At 37.1% G+C, this 26,326-nt stretch overlaps 2 protein-coding genes and 1 long non-coding RNA gene across 3 annotated transcripts; 2 read left to right on the forward strand and 1 right to left on the reverse strand.

Annotated features, from left to right (window-relative positions):
- Positions 1-1,873: 1,873 nt before the first annotated feature.
- Positions 1,874-14,799, forward strand: LOC104246971 (uncharacterized). Its single transcript, XM_009802891.2, has 5 exons — positions 1,874-2,054; positions 3,436-3,553; positions 3,720-3,816; positions 12,207-12,293; positions 14,459-14,799. The coding sequence occupies exons 1-5, from the start codon at positions 2,000-2,002 to the stop codon at positions 14,591-14,593; spliced, it is 492 nt and encodes a 163-aa protein (XP_009801193.1). The 5' UTR covers positions 1,874-1,999; the 3' UTR covers positions 14,594-14,799.
- Positions 14,800-20,660: 5,861 nt separating this feature from the next.
- On the forward strand, positions 20,661-22,790 carry LOC104246973 (glucan endo-1,3-beta-glucosidase 12-like). The gene is made up of 2 exons (XM_009802893.2): positions 20,661-22,085; positions 22,614-22,790. Exons 1-2 carry the CDS (start codon positions 20,726-20,728, stop codon positions 22,643-22,645), a joined length of 1,392 nt encoding a protein of 463 aa, XP_009801195.1. The 5' UTR covers positions 20,661-20,725; the 3' UTR covers positions 22,646-22,790.
- A 1,541-nt stretch (positions 22,791-24,331) lies between these two features.
- LOC138874613 (uncharacterized) lies at positions 24,332-25,889 on the reverse strand. Its single transcript, XR_011401648.1, has 2 exons — positions 25,037-25,889; positions 24,332-24,875 (listed from the first exon to the last, which is right to left on the reverse strand). It is a non-coding gene; the product is annotated as an uncharacterized lncRNA (long non-coding RNA).
- Between the last annotated feature and the right edge of the window lie 437 nt (positions 25,890-26,326).

A 26,326-nucleotide genomic window follows, 5' to 3' on the forward strand; every position in this document is an offset into this window, starting at 1 on the left:
GTAGCATGTTGTTTGTGATTTGAAATGATTCCACTTGTATCTGAGGGACTGTAATTGCAGTTGCCAGATTTTTAACGATGGATTGTGCCCAATCATACAAGGCTACTTCTGGCATAAGAGGTGCCTTGTTCGGGTCATTCACAATGTTTCTGTTATGTTGATTGTCATTGACATCCCCCATGTCTAGTTCAATTCATTATATTGAGTTCTGTTGTCGTTTGTCTTTCTTGTTTGCTCGATTTAGTGCCTTGAAAGCTTTCTTAGGTTCCTGTAATGCTTCGTACAATTTACCAATTCTAGGCATGCACCTGTAACATACAAGACTACAAACATTAGAGTTTCAATATAATGAATTTCAAGTCGCGAAAGCTATCTAAAATACGAATTCTAGCTATTCTTCTAGCTGTAATTAATAACACCGTTAATCCCTGGAAACAGCGCCAAAATTTGATCACGCCCAATTATGCCTCCTAAGAGGTCTAGCGGTCGTTGTAAATATAATTCGGTTTACAAGTTCGGAGTCGAATCCCACAGGGAATTAACCTACTAATCACAACCACTAGTTTCGCAAGAATTCAAGTAATCAACCTTCAGAAAATATTGAATAATGAGTTGATTGTTTACTAACTAAAATCAAGGTAATTAAAAAGCTGTAATTTGAATACTAACAAAGCAAATGTTGTAGACAAGATTGAAAAAGTCTACGATTACGATTTCCCCTCTCGTCGAAAACCTCCCCGCCACGTCTCATATATATTCGCCTAAATATTCTCTACCGATCGTGAGGACTTTAGGTGCTGTAATTCTCTTACGAGCAAATACAATAATTTACTAGACACATTCTTCCGAACTACACTAGTTGGCACTAGTTCAACGCTCACTAAGATCGCAACAAGGTTTTGTTATTCCTAACCCCACCTTTAAACCTTCCGTATTGATTCCTCATATACATTAGAAGTGATATTGGTCAACAACTATCCTTTTCTAAGCAATACACACTAAATAAGCATAGTCAATTGAGGGCCCTTCAATCAACCACAATAATCATATAGTTATACAAGTAGAGAAAAGTAAATAGCAAATTCATATTAAACGTAGTGAAAAAGTCATCCTTCAAGAGGTTCTATCAAAACCTAGATGGGAATTTAGCTACTCATAATTGTTTGCACAAAAACAAGATTAGAGTTCATAACAATGGAAAATTAGGAAGAAAGAGGGGGGAAAACGTGAAGTTGAATCCTTCTCCTTGCTTCAAGCGTGTTCTTGCCTCTCCAAAGTCTTCTCTCCCTTCAAAAAGTGGCTAACTTTCATATTTATATGGTTTAGGGTTGAGTTGGGCCGAATTGGCTTCTCCTAATTCGGATTGGAAAAGCTGATTTTTCTGCTCCGGTCCTGGTCTGGCGAAGTGACCCTCACTTCGATGTCCGAGACTTTCTTGATTTCTTTTGCTTCGGTCCCGATCTGGCGAAGTGAACCTCGCTTCGTTGTCCATGACTTTTCTCTTCAGTTCTTTTTTCACCAATTTTTCTCCCATTAGATCCTTTTCCGCGCAAGTTTATCCATATACATAAGAAACGAGCATATTTTCACTTCAAAAGCAATGTGAACTCCCACAACTCGGGCACTAAATAACACACAAACACACTCAAAACATGCACTTTTCATCCTTTGTCAATCAGTTTTTTCAATTTAAAACATTGTCTCCTTAAGCTCATATTTTTTTCCAAGTCAAACTTCAAGTTTTTTGTTTTTGTATCTTAAGTTGTTTTTTTTCATTCAAACTTCAAGATACAAATATCTTGGACTATAATCGCCCCAAAATTTTATTTCATTGGTAGTGACGCAAATGTCCATGGGTCGTCCGTGGTTAACCATGTTAGCCAGCATTGTTCTCATCGAAGGGAAAACAATAATATCACCTCACTCTCTACTTTTCCTTTTTACTTCTCGGCCGTCGCTTCTTCACTTCTTTGTTCGGTAACTCTCATATACTCACTGGATGACGACTCTTTCGAATTCGCTGCTTATATCCAAAAGCCCCCATTTATCATCTGGTAATTATTTTCCACTCCCTTCTTTTTGAAACCTATCTATTTGTTTTCATTACTTTTAATTTGGTCCCCATTATAGCACCTATTGAGCTTCTTTTATCCATCAATCGGCCTCCGTATGTACTACATGTAAGATAATTAGGAATATCTTCTTTTTTTTATACATTTATGTTCTTCTTCCGTACGTATCAATTAGCGCTTAAAGAAATGTTGCAGCACATTGTGGAGTTTTGATAAAGGGCAATAATATCTATCTGATTCTTCTTCTTCTTCTTCTTCCACATGTTGGGAAAGTTTAAAAGCATAAAGTTATGAGTAGCTACGTTTTTCATTGTTCATGGATTGTTTTTGGATTTTCATGGAACATGCACTGAAATTGGTAAGGTAAAATTCGTTAAATGGACATGAACTAATTAATTTATGAAAAGGAGAACCGAGGCGGCTCCCTGAGCTGAGTTTCTACCGGAAACAACCTCTCTCCCTTTTAAAGGCAGGGGTAATGTCTGCGTACGCTCTGCCCTCCCAAGACCCACTTGTGGGACTACATTGGGTTTGTTATTGTTGTTGTTGTTGTTGGAGAACAGTGGCGGAGCTATGATTTGAAGCTTATGGTTTTGGGATTCTAATTCTTTTAAGTTACTAAATTAATAATTTATACATATTCAATCAAATTTTTAGGAAAAGTACATGATTTGAACCAAAGCTACTGGGTTCAACCGAACCCGCAGGCAACATGTTGGCTCCTCCCCTGAAGGGGAATCCAACCTCTAGCATCTTTCTCATGTTCTCTGTATTCAAATTGAGTTATAACATAGTGTTGTTTTGATATAAGTACTCCTTTCAATTACAGTTAGAAGTTTCTAAAGCAATTTTCAATTTTTAACCTTCCATGACACTAGTGGATCCTCCTATTAATAAAGCCTTAGCTGACTTTTTCTACATTTTTTTGTTTTTTCTTATCGTAGTTAATATTCTTTACCAAGCAATATCATTGGTTGAATGGGATTCTGATTTGAATGAGCATGCATGATAAATGATGTTTTACACTAAACGCAACATAGCAGCTGCTAGCCAATTAAGTATAGAAGAGCTCATCATAAACGATTGGAATAAGGGATCATGGCATTTGAAGTTCATTTTATGCATTTTCAACTGTTTCAGCATAGAAGTAGAACCGTGAAGGAAAGTTTTTTGTTTCAAATGTACTGTCTGCTTATTTATCAATCGTTTTCATGAGCAGTGTGAAGGTAACAGTTTTTCTCTCAAATATGATTGGTTAATGAATGCACGAGAAGATCATATATAGCTTTAATAGTTTCCTCTCTACTTCCCTAACCTCACCTGGTTATGATATACAAACCTATTAACTTTATTGATGTGTTAGGTTCTCCTTTGAAATCAATTGACGAAAGTGGCTGTTCCACCAAGCTGTTCTTCAGCGCCAGGCGTGGAGCAAAACCATCTTCATCTGGAAGATCATTGTCTATTCAAGCGAGATATAGGTATTTATTCGTCACGTGCTCTAGTTTTATGCAAGATATGAACTGAAATTATTGGTGCTTCTCTTTTGGTGTTAAATCGGATTTTTGTCAATTTGTTTATGGGAGTTTTACTTACCGCTGATTGGAGAAAATATTTCATTGTATAATTATTCTTGTTAAATGGCAGTGATGGTGGAAGGCCAAGCAATGGTGGCTTCTTTATTGGTGGCTTTGTTTTGGGAGGATTAATTGTTGGCACACTTGGTTGTGTCTATGCACCTCAGGTAATCATGCTCAGCTAAAATTAGCTAATTCTTTTTGTAGATTGTTGTTGGCCGTGTAACGGTGTCACAACCCAACATGGAAGCCGTGACTGTTGCTATGTGAGGCTAAGCCCACCTAGCAAGCCTACCCTTTGCCTTGTCGGAAATTCAATAGAGTGTCCTCTGTACCAGACCATCCAGATTAGCAAACCTTACATCAGCCCATCATTCCAATCACACACAACATAGTTCCACTTATTTGCTGAAGTAAAGTAATTTCATTGAAGTTAGAGAATCTCCCGTTTATGAGTAGTATACCAAAGAGTAGAGAACACTACGCAAAACATGGTTCTCTACAAATTGAACCCCATCTTCTATACAAACAGGTGCCTTATTGGTGCAACAAGAAAAAAAAATCACAGCAAAGCATTATACCTTGAGTGTACAAATTAAAAATCAGTTTCTACTCCATCAAGCTCTCGTAGTCTGTCCTTCCAGAGGATCCACATCAGTGCAAGTGGAGGGACATCCCATGCCTTGCATCTTCTCTTCTGTCTCTCATAGGCCCAACTGTGTAACATGTCCTTCACTGTTTGGCATCTTCCCCTGTTCACTGAACCACTTTAGTACTTATCACCGCAACCATGTTTCCACCTTGCAGTGTAACAGAGATGGTCCATATCTTCGTCTGAGCATTTACTCGTGAAATACCAACTGATGTATGTAACCCATGCTTTCTTAGGTTCTCGACTGTCAGGATTGCTCCCCTCACAGTAAACACACCTTTCTTGGTGCTCTAAGTATCCACACTGATATATGCGAGAAGACTGATTCCTGTCTTAGCAGCGACTTATGGTAGTATGACTTGACAGGGAACATCCAATCTCTCATTGCCCTCCATCAATCCATCTCCATGAGTCCTGGCGAGTTTTTTTAAAAGCCATCGCTTAAAGTGATGAAACAATGCGAAGTGAATTGCTTCACGGGTGAAGGCATGCGCTCCAGAGAAGTGTGCGCTTCAAAACAATGGCACAAAATGATCTACAGAAAAAGTGACAGTTCTTTGAGGGCGTTTTTGGTATGCCAGTAGTAACTTTTCAGGAAAATGATCTGAGGAAGTCATTTTATGGTGTGCGGTTACTGGAAAGTGGTGTCCAAGGAAAATATTGTCCATCAACCGGGTAAAAATGACTTCCCTCACTAATCGATGGAGGTCATTTTCCTTACAACTATCTTGAATTTTAACTTTAAATTATTTGCTCAAACTAACACGTTGACATTGTAATAAATCTTTATTATTCAAAATTTTCATCAAAACATTCTTCGATTTGCTAATATTATTATTAATCGTTAATATGTATCTTTTCAAAATTATTATTCTCCATGTAAAACATTATTCATGAAAGCATTTTCCATGAAAAGTGAATTCATCGTACCAAACATACTTAAATCTCAACTTTGACGAGTTGAATTAATATTGGCATTACTATATGATGAAGATAATACAAAATAAATAAAAGAGTATCATTTCTAACAACTTAAACGGTCACATATTTCAACATGATATCAGAGCAAGCAGATGAGTCTCAACATCACCAGGGGCGAAGGTACAGTAGTGGGTGCGGGTTTGGGCGAACCCAGTGACTTTTTCCGAAACCCTGTATTTGTATTGAAAAATTTACCACAGCTATATAAATATATCATGCTGAACCCAGTAACAAAAGAGGTCTGGGTTCAATGGTAAGGGCTGTGGGTTCGCTGAAAAAAGACCTGGGTTCGATTCCCGTTTAAAGCAGTATTTTATTTCGTTTTTTGAATACATTTTTTCACAAATCAAACTGAACGATGACGTTTTCTTCTGACTTTCCTCTCAACAGACACTAAAATAACATTATTTAATAAATAAAACATAACAACTTGTTTTCTTTATAATAAACAAAGAACAGAAGCTTCCCAACTTTAAACGACAAACTTTTTCTTCCAATTCCCAAATAAAAAAAAACTAGGGTTCTGCTGCTTCTGTTGATTGACAATCACTGGTACCACAATCTGCCTCTGCCTCCAACTCTCCACTGTGTATCAGTGTATGCTCTTTCTCCCTTAGAAGTTAGACCCTTCTTAGTTCTTCCTTCTTCAATTCTTATTTTCTGATTTTTTGCTTCATGTTTTTATCTTATATTTTATATTTGATAATTTATGCAAATTTGATTTTTAATCTTGATTTTTACCGAGAATCCAATTTACTTTAATTAGCTGCTCTTATGCTGTTATTAGGGGTGTTCATGGTTCGGTTTGGATTGGTTTTTCCCTAAAAAGAAACCAAACCAAGTAAGTCGTTTTTTTAAATATTAGAACCATACAAACCAATTAAGTCAGTTTTTTCTCGATTCGGTTTATGTCGGTTTCTTTGGTTATTTGTTGATTTTTTCTTAAATATAAGACATACACTACCAAACACACATTTTCAACGTAAGACTATCAAATCAGTTATCCTTTGAGAAATCTATTATTTACCAAGATATATTGATGATAATTGAATCAAATAGTGATGAATAATTTAAGGACTCAATTAAAAATATATTATTTTTAACATGAAATAGATTCTTAACACTTAACAAAAGAAAACTACCCATTAAACTAGAATGTAAAGATAAAGAACTGTACTAAAAGTGCAAACGATTAATATTTAGTATAAAATTTTTAAAACTTTGTATAAAACTATACATATATATAGGTGTAATAATAAATTTAAAAATAGCTACTCCTATATTCGGTTTGGTTCGTTTTTTTTTTAATTAAAACCAAAACCAAACCAAATTTGATCGGTTTTTAAATTTCAAAACCAAAACCAAACCAAACCAAAAAGTATCGGTTTTTTTGGTCAGTTTGGTTTGGTTTTCGGTTTGGTTCGGGTTTTCGGATTTTTATAAACACCCCTAGCTGTTATGCATAGAGGAAAATAGGATTATTTACTTGAAAATAGGGCTGTGGGTTCGCTGGAAGGAATTTTATTTTAGGACTAAAGTTATGAATAATTTTATAAGGCCAACATTTCAGAATCTAACAGGATTATTTACTTTGTCTAATACTTGATGAGATTTTCTATCAAAGGATTCCATAAGTAACTGAATTAATTGATTGACTCTAAGTTCAAGTTAGAATTGGTAATTCAACATCAACAACTTAATGGGCCATATAAATTGATTGACTGTAATCTTTGATTCTAGGGTTGTCCCACAATTTGACCTTTATTCTCTTTGTCAATTTATTGGAACTAGCTAGCCAGACTAAGTTTTTAAATTTTTGGGAATAAATCATATTATAGTTTACAAATTGAACTATGTCAAAGGAGATGAAGAATAGTTTGTTATAGCATTTTGAAACATACAACTTCAAGTGAATTTGTGTTTTGTGATTTTTAGGTTTTTCTAGCAAAAGTCGATATGATCCGAATTTTTACAAAGCTCAAGCTTCTGCAGCTTCTTCTAGCTCTCCTTTGACAAGTTCCCCATGTCCAGTTATTAATAACAATATTAATCCTTCCCAAGCATCGGATAAAGTGTGGGATTATGAGCCCGATCCTGCTAAAAGAAAACCAATTTCAGAATATCCTCCTAATTTACCTGACCGTGTAAGGAGAAATTATATACAAAATGGAGCTTGTCAACCTCTTGATTTTGTCTTTCCAAAAAGAGATTTTGGAGGAATAATGCGTCACTTTAATCCTGAATGGTTTAAAACTTCATGTTCTCAATGGTTAGAATATAACATTAAACAAGATGCAACATTTTGTTTATGTTGTTACTTGTTTAAAAATGAGATTGGAGGATATGGAAAAAAAGTAGGTGATGCTTTCACAACGGATGGTTTTAGAGGTTGAAATAAATCACATGTGGGTGACGTGAGTAGTGTTCATAATTGATGTTTCAAGATGATGCTAGTTTTGACGAACCAAGCACAATCTATTCTAACTTCTTTGGACAAGCAATCTGAGAAAATTAAAAGTGAACATCGAGTTTGTTTGAATGCTTCAATTGAAGTGATAAGGTATCTTTTGAAAAGAAGGAATTCCTTTTTGGGGCCATGATGAGAGTGTAACTTCTACTAGAAGAGGCCATTTTTTAGATCTCTTAAAATGGTATGCAGATAGGAAGGAAGATTTGAAAAGTGTGGTATTAGAAAAAGCTCCAAAAAATAACACCATGACTTCTCCTGATATTCAAAAAGATATTGTGAATTCTTGTGCAAAAGAAACGGTGAAAGCAATTATTGAAGACTTGAATGGGGATTTTTTTGGGATATTAGTTGATGAGTCTAAGGATGTCTCTCATAAGGAACAAATGGCTCTTGTTCTGCGCTATGTCAATAAAGAGGGTGAACTTATTGAGCGATTCCTTGGTCTTGTTCATGTTAAAGGTACAACTGCACATGCATTACAAAAAGAAATATATTCTTTGCTTTTACAACATTCATTGAGTTCATCTCTAATACGGGGACAAGGGTACGATGAAGCTAGTAACATACAAGGAAACATCAATGGTCTTAAAACTTTGATTCTGAAAGATAATCCTTCGGCACATTGCATACATTGCTTTGCTCATCAGTTGCAATTGACTCTTGTAGCTGTTGCAAAGAAACACCATGATGTAAATAATTTTTTTGACATTCTTGCTAATGTTTTGAATGTTGTTTGAGGTTCTTATAAGCATAGGGAGATGCTTAGAGATGATCAAGCAGAAAAATTAGATGAGTTATTAGTGCTTGGTGAAGTTCATACAAGAAGTGGATTAAATCAAGAACTTGGGCTTCAAAGACCAGGTGATACCCGTTGGGGATCTCACTTTAAGGCATTGCGTAACTTTATTTCTTTATTCTCATCGATTGTTCATATACTTGGAGTTCTTGCAAATGAGGGTTCAAATTATCAGGAGAAAGCATTAGCCAAAAGTCTAGTGGAAGATATAAGATCTTATGAGTTCGTTTGTATATTACATTTGATGTAAAAACTATTGGCAATTACATATGATTTGAATATGGCCCTACAAAAAAAAGATCAAGATATTGTTAGTGCAATGAAACTTGTTGATTTCACAAAGAGGCAATTGCAAACAATGAGAGAATCTAAATGGAATTCTTTGATAGAAGATGTCTCTTCGTTATGTGATAAGAATGGTATTGTAATCCCAAAAATGGATGAGAAGTATGCACTTGGAAAGTCGAAGCGTAAAAACTCAATTGTTACATATTTCCATCATTTGTACGTAGAGGTTTTTTGTGTTGTTATCGATTTGCAACTTTCAGAGCTTAACAGTCGTTTTAGTGAAGTCGTTTTAGTGAAGTGAATACTGCTCTGCTTCTTGGTATGGTTAGTTTGAGTCCCGATGATTCTTTTGCAAATTATGATAAAAACAAGATTATGAAACTTGCTACATATTATCCAAATGAGTTCACTGCTTCTAAGCTTGAAGATCTTAGCTACCATATAATAACTGCTGCGGCGTGCAGCCCAATCCATATTTATAGTCGACTGCGCTCACTGGGGGTGTGCAGACTCCGGAGGGGCTCCTACAGCCCAAGCGCTATATCGCTGCGGCGTGCAGCCCGATCCAACATATCGTTGCGGCGTGCAACTCGATCCATATATATATATTGCTGCGGCATGCAGCCCGATCCATAAATATATAATCCTCACAACTAGGACCTCAGTCTCTCTCAGTCATTAACCTCACAATCAGGCCTTCGGCCTCTCTCAGCCATCAACCTCACAAGTCACTCGGACTATCAATAAAACAGGGCGTTCAACTCAAATATCATTTATAGTGTAAAATTGAGTAAATAAGGCTGAGTTAGAAAATTACTAAAATACAACATGATTGAGTACAATTATTAAGTCAAAACAGTGAGGAAAAGTAGTAAAAGTCCCATAAGGGTCCAAAACAGTTGGCACGAGGCCCAAATATGGCATTCCGCCCAAAATATAGCAATATTTTTCAGAATACAATGATATCAAACAGTTTTAAATCAAATACGCGACTTAACAGTCGCACGGGACGGACCAAGTCACAATCCCCAACGGTGCATGACTCCACGCTCGTCATCTAGCGTGTGCGTCACCTTAAAGTAGCACAACGATGTGAAATCTGGGGTTTCATACCCTCAGGACAGCATTTACAATCATTACTTATCTTGATCCGGTCCAAACTCTAGCCCGCGATGCCTTCGCTTCTCGGCTCGGCCTCCAAATGCTCCAAATTTAGCCAAAAGCAGATTCATACCATCAAAATAAGCTAAGGGAACGAAGCCCATTCGAAAATATCCAATTTATACCAAAAATTCCGAAATTGGCCAAACCCGACCCCGGGCCCATGTCTCGGAATCCGATAAAAGTCACATCAATAAAATCCTTATCCTCTCACGAGTCTATACATACCAAAATCATCAAAATCCAACATCAATTGCTCATTCAAATCCCCAAAAGAATTCTCAAACTTTTCTTCCATTTTTCCCCAATTTTCACTCTAATTTCTCAAATTAAATGATGAAATTCAAGACTAAATCATGGAATTAAACCAAATATGAGTGAAGAATACTTACCCCAATAGCTCCACTAAAAATCTCCTCAAAGTTCACCTTCTCCCGAGCTCTTTAATGAAATTTTGAAGTTATGGACCAAACCCTCAATTTTAAAAATATATATTCTTCATCGCGAACGCGACATCACCCTCTCGTTCGGGAAGCTCAAAGCTTCACTGGCCAAATTCTCTCCTTCGCGAACGCGAGGGCCACACGGGAACGCGTTGACCTCACCGCTCGACCCTACGCGAACGTGGAACACCAATCGCGAACGCGTAGCCTTAACTCACACACCTTCGCGAACGTGAAGAACAACTTGACTGCCCCTTTCATTAACCCTTCGCGAACGCGAGAACCTCTCGCGAACGCGAAGAAGGATTTCTCTGCAACAAAATACTAGAAAATCTGCCAAGTCCAAAGTCCAAAAATTGATCCATTTACCACCCGAAACGCACCCGAAGCCCTCGGGACCTCAACCAAACATGCCAACATATGTCATAACATCATTCAAACTTGTTCCAACCTTCGGTACGCTCAAAACAACATTAAAACACCAAATTTGCATCGGATTCAAGCCTAAGAATTCCAAAAACTTTCAAATTCCGCTTTCGATCAAAAAGTCTATCAAACCTTGTCCGAATGACCTGAAATTTTGCACACACGTCACAAATGACACAACGGACCTATTTCAACTTCCGGAATTCCATTCCGACCCCTATATCAAAATCTTACCTATCAACCGGAAAACGCCAAAATCCCAATTTCGCCAATTCAAGCCTAAACCTTCCACGAACCTCCAAAATACATTCCAATCACGCTCCTAAGTCCCAAATCACCTAACGGAGCTAACCAAATCATCAAAATTTAAATCCGAGATCATATACTAACAAGTCAAAACTTGATCAAACCTTTCAAATTTAAGCTTCAAACTGAGAATTGTTCTTCCTAATTCATTCCGATTACCCTGAAAACCAAAATCGACGATTACATAAGTCATAATACATCACACGGTGCTAGTCATGCCCGAGAACTGGCGAGCGAAGTGCAAAAGCTCAAAATGACCGGTCGGGTCGTTACATTGTCACTTTTTGGCACTTCTCTCTTTTAAATGCACTGGTCCTGGCTGGTCTGTCATATCTTGTGTTTGTAAAGCATTTCCATTATGGAATTTGATTATCTAAAAGTCCTGCACGTTCCTCCTAAGCCTCAGGTCCCATGGATCTCCTCCTTGCATACCTCGGCTCTCCAATAGTCATCTCTCACTGGCTCGATATCCTGTAAATGTAAAGGAATGTAATCCTCAATTGGTCCCTTCGGCTCCACCCGTGACTTTAGAAGCTAATTCCATTCCCAGCCCTGAATAATGTTGCATCTGAAGCCCAACCAAGATTCCCTAATTAAAGCTTGGGTCTTCTTCCCAACGGTTAGAAAGTGAAAGAAATAGGGTTTCAGATAGTGGAGACCTCTTCCCGAAAGTTCTTATCTCACCTCCTTACTCCCATCTGAGTTTCTAAGATTTTTCTTTCCTTTGTATTGAAGAGAATACCTTGGCTCTCTTGGCAGCCCCCTTCCTTAGTTCTCCCAAGTTAAGAATGAGAAAGCACCAGAATGGTGTTTGCGACTTTGTTGGTTTTTTTATCTATCTTCTTATTGTTTACTTTACTTATTGGATTAAATGACCAAACTACCCTTTTAATTTTGGGGTATTATAATCGTCACTGCCTTAGTTTTCTATGCTCTAAGCATTACAAATACATCCAGTCTATCACTAGTTGATTGTCTTTTTCAGTTATTCTCTTTTGTAAATGCGCCAATTATCTCTAATTTTGTTTTTACAGATCAGTAAAGCAATATCTGGAACAGATAAGGAGGACATCATGAAAAAATTGCCCAAGTTTATATATGATGAAGAAAAGGAATTGGAGGTAGGCTGATTTTCTACATATCTTGCATTAGGAAGCAGGAAACGTATATCATGAATAATTTAAAGAATGGATAAAGTTTTAAAGCTGAATGTGCATATTCCTGATAGAGCTCCTATTTGTCTTCCTCTTTGGTGGTTCTGCTTGTGTATATATAGTGCATCCACCTAGGCTCTGTTTGGATTCAAATGATCTGAAATTCATAGATTTACACATATCACTTCTATTTTCCAAGCATAACTTAATGAGCTGACTCTTCCTGTTAAAATGTAAGCATTTTGTTGATTAGGTGGCTTTTGTAGAGAATCATATTTTGGTGCAAGTTCTTTACTTTTTCGGTGTACTGGTTGTTGGGCAACATCAATAATTATTTACCTTATCCAAAGAAATCTAAGCTTTGTAACCATTTTCAGTAGCTCTTCCAAATTCTATTTTAGCGTCATTTAAAATCCTCGTGGGTTGTAGTTGTAAAGCTAAATACTATATGAATCTGAAACATTTCTTATGGTCAAATTTACCTATGTTTAAGATGCAATATAAATAAATAAGTTTATCGCCACATAATTCAACATCCTAAACAGGAGTCTTGCCTTCGAGTTTTATCAACAAAATATTTTCAGGTGCTTAGCCCTAAAAGGAATAATAACCGCGCATGAAATGGTGTATAGAACACCTAATATAAATAAATTAAAGAGTCTCATCTCTAATAAAGTTAAAGAGTGTACATGAGACGGTGACACGATTCAACCTCTAAATAGTAAATTTATTTGTTTAAGTTTTAGGGAAAATGCTTTTGGTCCTATAGTTATTGTCAAAACCTTTTTAAGTTGTGAACTTGATATTTTAATGTCCGTTGGTCTGTCCACTAACATATCCTCGCCATTTATAGTTCGTGAACTTGGATAAACTTCTTAAGTTTTGAACTTGATATTTTAATGTTCATTGGTCTGTCCACTAACATATCCTTGTCATCTAATAGTTCGTGAACTTGGATATGGAATAAAAGTATTAAATGATCCCCTCTTTAAAAAGACGATTACTCACGTGGTCCATTGAAATTACAGGAATATGTTGGGGAGGACAATATGAATAAATGGGCTTTGTTAGATATCACATAGGACAAAAATTGGAATTGGTTGATAACTGAGGGACCGAGAGTGCAATCATTTCTAGTTAAAATTTTGGGAGAATTTGAAATCAAATAACCCAAATAGAAGCAGATTATGTGACCAGGGTATTGTACTTGGACAAGTCGGTAATAGATAGTATGTAGTTATGAACTACCAATCAGAAAAAAATGTAAATATGTGCCAATTATATTTGCGATGCGAAGGGGAAATGGCAGAAAAGGAAAAGTTTTATTTTGTATCTTATACAACTAACACTAGTGGTATGAGATAACTTTTTTGTCTCATAGTTTTGTGGACGTAGAAGTGTAAGATTGGGGTCCACAAATTTGTGAGACAAAAAGGAGCCTCAGTTATATGACAAAATAAAACTTCTCCCAAAAAAGATATCCTGAGCCCTGAGGGACGTGAACACGCGCACACAAGCATGGATAACTAGGATTTGAGGCTACCAATGTGGGGTGTTCTACAGTTTTAGAACTAAACTTTCTTAGTTCTACTTCATTCTGATACTGGACAAAACCCTCATAACAAGTTTCTAAATAACTAGCATGGCTGCTATCCTTTGTCTCTCAGTGAACCCATTTAGGTGTTCTCTAAACAAGTTAACAAGCAGCATCCAAAAGTTTCTTCACTTTATTTTGGTTCGGGGTTTCTCTTACTTTCTTTTATTTTTAATGACATAAGAAGCCAATGACTTGCTCCACCAAAACTATGTCACCAACAACAACCACAATAACGACCCAGTGTATTCCCACAAGTGGGGTCTGGGGAGGGTAAGATGTACGCAGCCTTACCCCTACCCTGGACGGGTGGACGGACAGAGAGGTTGTTTCCAATAGACCCTTAGCTAAAGAAAAGATGAACCAAAACTGTCACCATTATCTGAATTTGTTATTCTGCATAGTCTCCTCCTTTCTGGAATCAATAATTTGTTGCTATTTCATGGGCTGGAACTGTGGAATTCTAAATACCCCGCAAGCTGATGACAATATTCTTTTTTCTTTTCCTAGTTGTGAAATGTGTATGTTCTCCCTGCAGAAACAACGCAAGATACTTGCAAAGAAGATTGAACAGATTAATTCTTCTATTGATGGCATTTCTGCTCAGTTGAGGTCAGAAGACACTGAAGATGGAGCTACTGGGAACCCAGATGATGTTGAAGCCGTAGTTTAAGAATCCTGACTTGGACAAGTGAAGTTATCGACTCTTCAGTTGAGATGATAGAGCATATTCGGAGTATTCTTGATTGCATTTTTAGTGTAGTTGATCTTCGCTATGAGATGATACCTAAAAATGAGGAATAAAATTACAATCTCTGTTTTTTATATGAATGTGGTGCAAGCTTCAAATGCTAATTTACATGCTTATAATCCTTTCTATCACACTGCCCATACCTCTCTTCTGCCTCTATATACATTTGGTTGACTGTACATTGATATATATCTTCTGGAGTTACCTTCTGGTGCGGGCTTTTGTAACTACCTTTGTGATTGGTAGCATAGAAATTCATTGAAGTCAAATTTCTCTATTTTTCTTTTTCCAACTCTCTTACGTTCCGAAATCTTCGAGGGTATTACGACGTTGCTCAATTGTTCTTAAGGCTGCGACAAGAATTTGTTGTATGCATTGCTGCCTTTCTCAACTACGTTCATCAGGGATCATGTTCTTTTTGGGGCATTTGCATCTATACCCGTTTTGTGGGTCACACTTTCAATTTGTACCCGCTTTGTAAAAGAAATTACAAGCGTACCCACTTTTTCGCGTAACTTCAGCATACGGACCTGAAGTAGCAAAGACAATCACGCAAACTTCAGCATTCTAGTAGACGGGCCTGAAGTAGCAAAAATTGCTAAACCTAGTGTGCTGAAGTTTTTGTTTGTAATTGTTGAAGTTTTATTCTCTATTTGCTGAAGTTTTTATTTGTAATTGCTGAAATTATTTAGTTCATTTGTAAAAATTTCAGCACTAAATAAGCTGAAGTTTTTTTGTCCTGGATTCATTAGTTTTATCATTAAGCTTTTTCGAAAACTTCAGCAGAAGATGCTGAAGTTATTTAGTTCATTTGTAAAAACTTCAGCACTAAATAACCTGAAGTTTTTGGTCCTGGATTCATTAGTTTTGTCATAAAGCTTTTTCGCAAACTTCAGTAGAAGATGCTGAAGTTATTTAGTTCATTTGTAAAAACTTTAGCACTAAATAAGCTGAAATTTTTTTGTCTTGGATTCATTAGTTTTGTCATAAAGTTTTTTCGTAAACTTCAGTAGAAGATGCTGAAGTTATTTAGTTCATTTGTAAAAACTTCAGCACTATATAAGCTGAAGTTTTTGAAAAAGCTTTCTAACATAATATATAAATAATCACCTTATTCTTTCATAGTATATTACTACTGTAAAATAATCAGATTGCCAACAGTATCTAAATCATAAATTTTGGAAACAATAAACGTGAAAAGAACAGAATTATCATGAAAAGAATCACTAAGTGTGATCTTAAACTTCCCGTACGTGAAAAATTCACAAATTATTGTCTACTAACTTACGTAATTATTTATAATTTATTTTTAAATAATCTGATAAACATACTTATGGCAATCATCCCATGAACTAAAGTTTCATAGCAGCACCAACAACAGTAGAAGAAAGAAGAAGAAGAAAACAAAGGAGGAGAAGGAGGAGGAGAAAGAGGGTTGAAGTTGTTTAAAAAGTGGGTACAAGTTAAAACTTTTTAAAAAATAGGTATATGTTAAATGGGGCGACCAAATAGGGCGTCCCGTGCAATTTTCACGTTCTTTTTTATTCATTCTAAAGTTCATTGCTAGTATATTATTATTGTACGAGACTACTTTTCGAAAAAAATTCACTTTTTTTTTCAAAATCAGTGTTTGGCCATAAAATTTTCAATTTTCACTTGAAGATGAAATTTGAAAATTTTCAAAAATATGAAAAACTCGAAAAAGTATGATTTTCAAAAATTTCACTCAGATTACTCACAAAAACTCAAAAACAACCCAAAATTATATTCATGTCCAGACACAACTCTAACTTTCAAATACTATTTTCATTTGAATTTTATTTTACATTTCTTTTTTTGAAATTTTACAATTCTTATGTCACTTAGGGCCTGTTTGTCCATAAGAATTTTTTACTTTTTTCGAAATCTCTGTTTGGCCATGTAATTTTTTCAAATTTCACTCGAAGATGAATTTCTGAATTTTTCAAAAATTTGAAAAACTCCAGAAAGTTATTTTTCAAGATTTCACTTCAAATCACTTACAAAAATTCAAAAGTAGCTCCAAATTGTACTCATGTCAAACACAACTCTAATTTTCAAATATCATTTTCACTTGAAATTTTAGTTCACTTTTTTCCGGAATTTCACAATTTATGTCCAAATGCCCACTTAATGTAGACATACACAAGTTTGAGTCATGCTAACTGAGCCTTGTATCACAGGGGTGATTTATGTCACTCGAATTCTGATCGAGGTTCACCACTGCGCGGCAGTCAAGCGCAGTCTTGACTTCAGCTTTTCAACAACTTAGAATAAATTTAGGGACGTTTAGGACATAGAAATTTAGGCGGCAAGTAAAGTAAAGGAACACACAAAATTTATAGGAATCTCTTACCAACTCGTATTAATATGTGAATACAAGAACACAATAAAGCCAACCCTATGGCCAAGAACAAAGAACACCCTAGTTCCCTGCCACAAAATGATTTCCTGCCCTTAGGAGTGCACTTAGACGAATTTGGCTAACAATTTTGCCACAAGACTAAGTTCTGCCCCTTTGGGACAACTTTATGCACATATTTATAGTTCAAGTTGCCCAATTACACTTGGCAGCATCTAAACCAATCAGTTGACAATCCCCAACTGATGGGCAAACATGATAGACATGTTACAAAAACGTGCATCCACTTAAGCCGCATGATCAGTCATGCTTTTGATGTGGTTGTAACCGCCGACTGCCCTGTCATGTGCCCTGCACACTTTTTGTAACCGTTGTTTGTGCACTGCATGTGCTTGTTTTTCCCAGCTGCTACGCGTCCAAGGCTGGCATTGCGCCCAATCTTGCCCTTTCACACTACTCCGCTCCAATGTCAAATGTCATGGCCACAGCTTGCCGCCCATGACTTAACCGCACGCGCCCATTGACATAGCTGCCCGCTTATGTCAAGTCGCCCTCAACTTGATCAAATATACCCAGGTCAATGTCATTGCTTGTCTTGCCCTGCCATGTCTTGGCCCCTGCTTTGACATGACTTTGCCTTGCCATTGTTATGCCAACCCACACGTCTATATGAAATGCGTCTTGCCTCCATCAAGGTGTGTTTGTCAATCGCGCATAGTCAGACATGCTGTGCCCTATCATGATGTTTCCCCATTTTTCAATTTGTGTTCCAAGGTCATCATGAAAATCCTTGTCACAACCCACATCTGCCAATGAACTTTGTCAAGGGGCTAACAAATCACCCCTTCCCGAAGAATTTGTTGTCCTCGAAGTAGTTTTCGCATTTTTCCAGCACCACCATAGGCCCTAAATATGTTGTATCCTGCTCATGTTCTTCCTCGTTCAGCTCCTCTTCACCTTTTTCATCATCAAACAATGTTGTAAGCCGTTCAAGTTTCGGATAGTCCCTCGCCATATGTGGTCCTTTACAAATAAAATAACCACCAATCTTGTTGTTTTGTCCCTTGGTTGTCGAAGGTCCAACACATTGTCGTTCCTTTCCATTGCCACTACCCTCAATAACATTTCCCTTGTCATTACTGTTTTTCCTCCACTCTTTTGCCTTTTCCTTGTTTCCGTTTTTGGACTTTGAAGTGTAGAGAAATCAGGACTGTCTTGTCCCAGCCAAAAATCATCCAAAGCATCCGCAGCAGCGATGGCACTAGAAAGGTCTTTCACGTTCTGTCTTCGGAGTTCCATCCGCGCCCACGACTGCAACCCGTACAAGAATTTGTGCAATTTGTCTTCCTTGGACATGTTGCTTATATCCAACATCAAATAACTGAAATCTTTGATATAATCCCTCACCGTTCCAGTTTGTTTTAACTTTTTCAAACGATCTCTAGCAATCCAGTCCGCATTGCTGGGGAAGAATTGATCATTCAACTCTTTTTCTAGCCCTTCCTAAGAGTCTATCTTAGAGGTACCAGCACTTATATTGTCTGCCACACGCGTCCGCCACCAAAGCTTTGCATTATCCACTAAGTACATAGTCGTAATGGTGACCTTATCTTCATCTCGCACATGGGCAGCCTAAAAGTAATGCTCCATATCCCACATGAAATATTCGAGTTTCTTGGCACTCCTTGCACCATTAAACTCTTTAAGCTCAGGTATTTTGACCTTGATACGATCTACCCCACGCTGCGTATCATTATTGCCAACAGCACGACACATTAAGCCATTTTTCGCTTTCAGATATATACACTCCTGGCTTAGCCTGTTCATTTCTGCCTCAAGATACGCGAGACGAGTCACAATAGTCAGGAATTGATCACCATTAACAGTACCGACGAGTGCCTTAAATGCAGCAACTTTTTTCCTTAGTTTTGCGTTGCCACCAACCATCTTTCACGAAATTCAACCACTAAACGTCGTGTCTTCACCACGATCCAACTACGCTCTGATACAAGTTGTCACAAGGGTAATTTATGTCACTCGAATTCTGCCCGAGGTTCACCACTGCACGACAGTCAAGTCCAGCCTTGACTTCAGCCTTTCAACAACTTAGAATAATTTTAGGGATGTTTAAGACTTAGAAAATTTAGGCAACAAGTAAAGTAAAGGCACACGCGAAATTTATAGGAGTCTCTTCCCAACTCGTATTAATGTGAATATAAGAACACAATAAAGCCAACCCTATGGCACCTTGCCCCAAAATGATTTTCCACCCTTAAGAATACACTTAGACGAGTTTGGCTAACAATTTTTCTACAAGACTAAGTTTTGCCCCTTTGGGACTGCCTTATGCACATATAGTGCAAGTTGCCCAATTATACTTGGCAGCATCTAAACCAATCAGTTGACAAGCCCTAACTGATGAGAAAACATGATAGACATGCTAAAAAATGTGCATCCACTTTAGCCCCATGATCAGTCATGCTTTGGATGTGGTTATAACCGCCAACTTCCCTGTCATATGCCCTGCACACTTTTTGTAGTTGCTGTTTGTGCACTGCATGTGCTTGTTTTGCCCAGCTGCTGCGCGTCCAAGGCTGGCATTGCACCCAGCCTTACCCTTTGACACTGCTCCACCTCAATGTCATGGCCACAACTTGCCGCCCATTGACTTAGCTGCATACGCCATTACCATAACTGCCCGCTTATGTCAAGTCAACTTGATCAAATCTGCCCACATCAATGTTATTGCTTGTCTTGCCTTGCCTTGCCATGTCTTGGCCCCTGTTTTGACATGGCTTTGCCTTGCCATTGTTATGCCAACCCGCACGTCCATGTGAAATGCGCCTTTCCTCCGTCAAGGTGCGTTTGTCAACCCCGCATAGTCTGTCATGCTGAGCTGCCAGTCATGTTGTTGCCTCATTTTTCAGGTTGTGTGCCAAGGCCATCATGAAAATCCTTGTCACAATCCACATCTGCCGAGGAACTTTGTCGAGGGGTTAACACCTTGTATTTAAGTGAAGAAGGATAGAAGGGTAGACTTGTTATCTCCGAATATAGGAGGAAGTGGTTAGTCCTAAAGGTTAGCTCTAGGCGAATTTCACGATCATCAAAAAGAGAATAAAAGAGAGATTTAATTTAAACACGTAGCGTGGCGTAGTGATTAAATGTATCAAAGGCAGTCCATTGAAATTGCTTGTTACCCAATTACAACCAAAAAAAATAAAAATTTGCTTGTTATCCTATCTAGTTGAGAATTAAAACCTATAGCACTAGCAAAGAGAGAACAAAGTGAAAGTAACAACTCTTTGGATACCAGAGGGAGATGAGTCGAGGAGCTGGGACCTGCCTTCTCACAAACACTGTCACTCCAACTAGCTGGATGCAGAACGCACGGATTTCAATCTAACATCGACTTTGCGCAGCGCCTTTTTTGACATTTTCGTCTTTGCAATTGCAAGATTTCAAATCCATCCAGCTTAGCTCTTTGGGTACTCATAATTGTGTAAGCACTTTTGGACACAAACTGACCCACCCAAATAGTCCACAACTTTGACCAATTGCCATAGTTCACATGACACAGTAATAGTTAATCATGTAAATTTTGTAAGATTTTCCCATAAGATACATAACATATGCACACCCCCATAAGGAAAATTAACCGCTAGTTGGCGGAAATGTCTCTCCTTTGTAGTACTATTGTTTTCCCACTCCTCGTTCTCCTCCTGCTGAGCCCTGTTAACGGCGTGGGCATAAACTATGGGACAATTGGAAGCAATTTGCCCTCACCAAAGAAAGTGGCTCAGCTACTTCAGTCCACCATCATTGACAAGGTTAAGATTTATGATACCAACCCTCAAATTCTTGAAGCCTTTTCCAACACTGCCATTGACCTCATTGTTGCTGTAGAAAACTCCCATGTTTCAAACTTAAGCGCCACCCGATCTGCTGCTGACGAGTGGTTCGCCGCTCGTATCTTGCCCTTCATTCCTGCCACTTCCATTGTTGCCATTGCCGTTGGAAATGAGTATTTAACCACTGATAATGATGATGATAAACTAGACCATAATGCCTTGGTCCAAGCTATGCAAAATCTGCATTCAGTTTTACTAGCACGTGGACTAGACCGAAAAATCAAAGTGACTACACCACATAGCATGGCTGTTCTTGCTTCTTCATTTCCACCTTCATCTTCCACATTTGCCACTACTCTCCTTCCTATTATGACTTCCATTGTCGGGTTTTTGGCGGATACCGGTGCTCCATTCATGGTTAATGCGTACCCGTATTTTGCATACCGGGACAATCCCGGTATGGTCAATTTAGAGTACGCATTACTCGGAAATGCAACCGGGGTACGTGACCCTAAAGGTTACGTGTACACCAACATGTTAGATGCACAAATTGATGCAATTAGATCAGCAGTAAATGCACTCGGTTTTGGAAACCGGACAATTAAGATTATGGTGTCTGAATCTGGATGGCCGTCTAAAGGAGATAAAGGAGAAACCGCTGCAACCACTGATAATGCTAGGACTTATAACACCCGACTAGTTGAACGTGCACAGTCAAATAAAGGTACTCCCATGAGCCCAAAAGACAACATTGATATTTTTGTCTTTGCATTATTCAACGAAAACAAGAAACAAGGAGGAACAAGTGAGAGAAATTTTGGGATTTTCAATGGTGATGGATCAAAGGTATATGATGTGGATTTGAGTTGTCAATTCTGCAGCAGCAATACTAATGGCAAAATCAGTTTTGGTTTCGGAGAAAAAGCGTCGTTAAGGGGACCTTCAGTTTGGTGTGTGGCTAAACCACATGCAGATGAGAAGGTAATACAAGCAGTGCTGGATTTTTGTTGTGGACCTGGAGGTGTAGATTGTAGAGAAATTTATGAAAATGGGGATTGTTTTCAACCTGATAAAATTCATGCTCATGCTTCTTACGCGATGAACACATATTACCAAATGCATGGAAGGAATTACTGGAATTGTGATTTCAAAGGCACTGGCCTTGTTACCTTCAGTGATCCAAGTAAGTAAATCAAATACATGCAAACCTCTTTATAACAGTCTCGTTTGTTTCAGATATTGTTCGATGCTATAGCGAATTGCTATTATAAAAAATATACTCCCTCCATTTCAATTTATGTGAACCCATTTGATTGGGCACGTAGCTTAAGAAAAGAGAGAAGATTTTTGAACTTGTGGTGTAAAATGAGGCACATGTATTTTGTGTGGCTATAAATCATTGCATAAAGGTAAATTGTTTCCAAATAAGGAAAGAGGTCATTCTTTTTGGCACGGATCAAAAAGGAAATAGGTTCACATAAATTGAAACGGAGGGAGTATATTATAACAGAACATGAATTTTCATTCCGGAAAAACTTGGTTGTTATAATGAATCCTTGTTATATAAAGATGATGTTATTAAAAGATCTGACTTGGACATTAATTGCATTTGTAATGTATACATATCCGAATTCAGTTACTCATTTAGATCAATATAGGAGTATTATTCAACGCAGACTTCTTTGTTTACTTGCTTTTGTCATTTAATCAGGTTATGGAAGATGCTTCTATTCGCAGCAGTGATAAAGGAATCAGAAAGGGGAAGGAGTGTGAGATCAATGTAATTCAAAGTCTTTTCAATCCATTTTTACTGTTGGATTAGGAGTAATTATTAATGTTATGTTTCTTTCATGAATTAGTATCCCTAATCAAAGGTTTTTTGTTACCATCTGATAAAGTTTTTTCTCTTTTGATAGAGACCCCATCATAATTTTCTAGTTTACTGCAGCAATGGGGGTGTTGGGACCCCTTCAAATTTGAAAAATAAACATATCAAAATCATTTACATCAATGCCCTACATATCAAATCAAAAGATAGGGTACTTTTAAGATAATTTCAATTTGGTAATGGTATCTCTTTAACCAAAAAAGTAGTTTTTGTGGTTAAAGCAATATAGAATAAATCTGGTTTCTAATGATTAGAGCGGTCGATATGGGTCGGGCTAGTCCAACTCGGTTCATGTGGGCTTTAGCAATTGACGGGCTGGGCTGGGCTAGCCCACCATTTTTATGGGCCTTATAATGGTCAGTCCACCCCAGCCCTATGTGGGCCGCGGGTCCCCACGGGCCGACCCATCATTTTTAAAAATATAATTTTATATTTTTTCTTTAAGTTCTGACCTAAAAAAAGATAATTATTTAAAAGTTAAAAAATATCTTATTGGAAAAAATTTGCAAAATTTAATAACTTTTTATATTGTTCAAATATATCACAATAAATACTAAAAAAGGTAAAAGACAAGACTATATTTCATTCATTAAAAGTCAAAACTTAAAACAAACTATTCAAGAGAACGTTCATGATGCTTACGAGATATCCAACACATCATCTTCGTCAAACACATTTGAATCTGCTTGTGATAAGGTTGTCTTAACATCTTCACTTTCATCTACAATTCATATGCAATATTAATTAGTTAAATATTAACAATAATTAAATTTTAAAAATTAATAATATTTAAATTCACATAAAAAAAATATTATCAGTTTGATTTCGGGAAAACCTGTGCAGCCAATTTAGAGTAGTAACAAGTGTTTGGACATTTTCATAATAAATGCAACTTCTGTACTTTGTAAGAATACGCCACCAATGCTAAATGGTTATTTCGATGGTACAATGGTAATAAGAATGCTAAATATATCACGCACCATCATTGAAAGATCGGAATATTTTCTAGAATGGTCCTTCCAATACATGACAACATTATCTCTTGAAACTTCTCAAGATCAAGTTTTGGTTCCTCTTAGTAAAGATCCAATTCTGACTTTCCACCTCTAAAGGCAATATACTTTTTATTTTTTATATATTTTAAATAAATATTTTATTAGGCCCACGAGTCGCCCAGCCCAGCCTCAGTCAAGCCTCACGGGTCACGGGCTTACTTGGGCCGGGCTTAAAAGCCTCATTTTTAAACGGGCTCCAAAAATTCTAGCCAACCCTGCTAAATCACGGGCTGGCCCAACGGGCCAAGCCCATATTGACGGCTCTACTAATGATCAATTCTACTTCACTTTCTCTAATATAAAAAATGTCAGAAATAATGGTAACTAAATATTAAGAGAATAAAGGAAAGAAAATCAATTCTACTTCACTTTCTCTAATATAAAAAATGTAAGAAATAATGGTAACTAAATATTAAGAGAATAAAGGAAAGAAAATCTTATAGATAATCGTAACCTCCTTCCAAGAGTAGATAGTAAGAATCAAGCAAAGAAATAAAACTACTAGTATTTATTGAGAATTCCTTGATGATCATACAAAATTTGGTGAGGGGAATTTATATAAAGATACAATATGTAACTGCTTTGCTACACTTAATTCTCTCTTGTTACCAATATTAATTACATTGATTGCTCGTTATTTGAATCATTTGTAACGGTTATGGTAATAATAATCAATCCCACCAAATCAGGGATCATGTCGATTCCTTTTCTATATCCGCGACTATTAATGAATATTCCTTCTCTTATAGTCGTTAATTGAGTATCACGCGACTATCTCTTCTTTCCCAACCGTCAGATACGGTTTCTTTGTAAACAACCTCGTGGGCGTTTTCCCATGCCTTTCTTCCGACCTCCAATCTTCTTTATTGTTCTAAACCTTAGGCCAGATGTCAATACATCATTAATCCACGTGTTAAGTTTAATTTTCCACCAATACAGTATCTTTCTGTGCATCGGCATATTGAAGTTGAGTAGCTCCATTGGCAAGTATAGAAGAAAAAGCTCCCCAATAGTTCTTTCATTCCCATCACTGAACATCAACAATAATAATATACCCAGTGTTATTATGCGGGTAGAATTTTGGGAGGGTAGTGAGTACGCAGACAGTACGGTGGAAAGGAAGAATAGGGGAGAAGAAGAGGAGGAGTTTAGTACAATTTATAACCAACACAGTAATTCAGAAACACAAACCTGAATGTTCCTTAACCAAATCAAAGATCAGCAGCTGAATCCACTGGGGTTGACAAGTCAACAACCAACGGAGAGTCTCGTGTAAACGCCTAATCATAGAAAAAAGTACAATTGCAGACAAAAATATTTGCTGGATTTTTTTCATTTCTAATAGCTAATCAAATATTGGATGAACTTGATAAATATGAGAACCCCTAGCTTCTAGAGTTTTTCTTCATAACGCTGAGAAAACAATTTTCAAGCAGAAGTTCTGTATTAGGGGTTGAGATCCCCTCCAGTACCCATCCGTCCAGTATTTCTCAATGGAATGGTAAGACATTGCCACGTGTTAAACTAAACTTTTGTAAGGCTAAGATTTGCTTAACATTTCGTGAGTCGTTTTGTGTTTATTTTAAAGCCTAAAAAAAGTATTTTAAAGCAAACAACAACTTGTTTCTGGAATACTGCAACTTACATGACCTGAACCTTTGTTGCCGGCAACATTTCCGTTTTTTTTCTCTCGTCTTTCTATTCGCTCCTTCAGCCACCCCTCTTTTCTCTGTTCGTGAAGGTTTGTCTTGATCTTGTACTTGTACTTTTTTTGGGACAAACTTCCCTAAATGATCGAAGGAGACATCAAAGGTAAGACAATGATGATTTTGCAATGCGTATGTGATGCTATGATCCAATGCTTAGTGACTTTCACTCATAATTAAAATATGAAATTGGTATGTTTCTGCAAAGATGAAATAAAGAATTATTGAAAATTGAGGGAGGACATCCAAATTCAACTCATATTTTCGAAAAGGAATCTTGGAGTAAGTTAGAATATTGGGTTACGCATCTAGCCATCTATGCTTCCGGCGTCAAAGTTCACGGCAATGGAACTCTATAAAGGAATTTTCCTTCGATCCTAAAGTACTACAAAAATGACTCATGAAATGTAAAGCAAATCTTAGCCATTAAAAGTTTGAATTGACACGTGGCGATGTCTTACCATTCCATTGAGAAATACTGGACGAATTGATACTGAAGGGGATCCCAACCCCTGTATTACACTCACAGTGTTTTCTCCTACATAAGAGGAAAGAATAACAAAGTTAAAACAATAAATACGGTCAAGGATAATGAACTTGTCATGACCCAAATTTCCACTCTAGGCTTTGGTGACGCTCAACGTCGTCGTTAGGCGAGCCAACTATTAACTATCCATTTACTTATTCATTTTATTACTTTTAAAATTGTGACTTTTTATTAAATAAAAAAATTAATGCATAGAGAATCCTGGATATATATATAAAATATTAGTAA

The sequence above is a fragment of the Nicotiana sylvestris genome, chromosome 8, assembly GCF_000393655.2.
Source record: "Nicotiana sylvestris chromosome 8, ASM39365v2, whole genome shotgun sequence".
Classification (NCBI taxonomy): domain Eukaryota; kingdom Viridiplantae; phylum Streptophyta; class Magnoliopsida; order Solanales; family Solanaceae; genus Nicotiana; species Nicotiana sylvestris.

Excerpts from the sequence above, each read along its gene's own strand:
- LOC104246973 (XM_009802893.2), top strand. The coding sequence starts at position 20,726 with ATGTCTCTCCTTTGTAGTACTATTGTTTTCCCACTCCTCGTTCTCCTC. Across the intron at positions 22,086-22,613 it reads TGTTACCTTCAGTGATCCAA|GTTATGGAAGATGCTTCTAT; the intron begins GTAAGTAAATCA and ends TCATTTAATCAG.
- LOC104246971 (XM_009802891.2), top strand. The coding sequence starts at position 2,000 with ATGACGACTCTTTCGAATTCGCTGCTTATATCCAAAAGCCCCCATTTA. Across the intron at positions 3,817-12,206 it reads GTTGTGTCTATGCACCTCAG|ATCAGTAAAGCAATATCTGG; the intron begins GTAATCATGCTC and ends TTGTTTTTACAG. Across the intron at positions 12,294-14,458 it reads ATGAAGAAAAGGAATTGGAG|AAACAACGCAAGATACTTGC; the intron begins GTAGGCTGATTT and ends TTCTCCCTGCAG.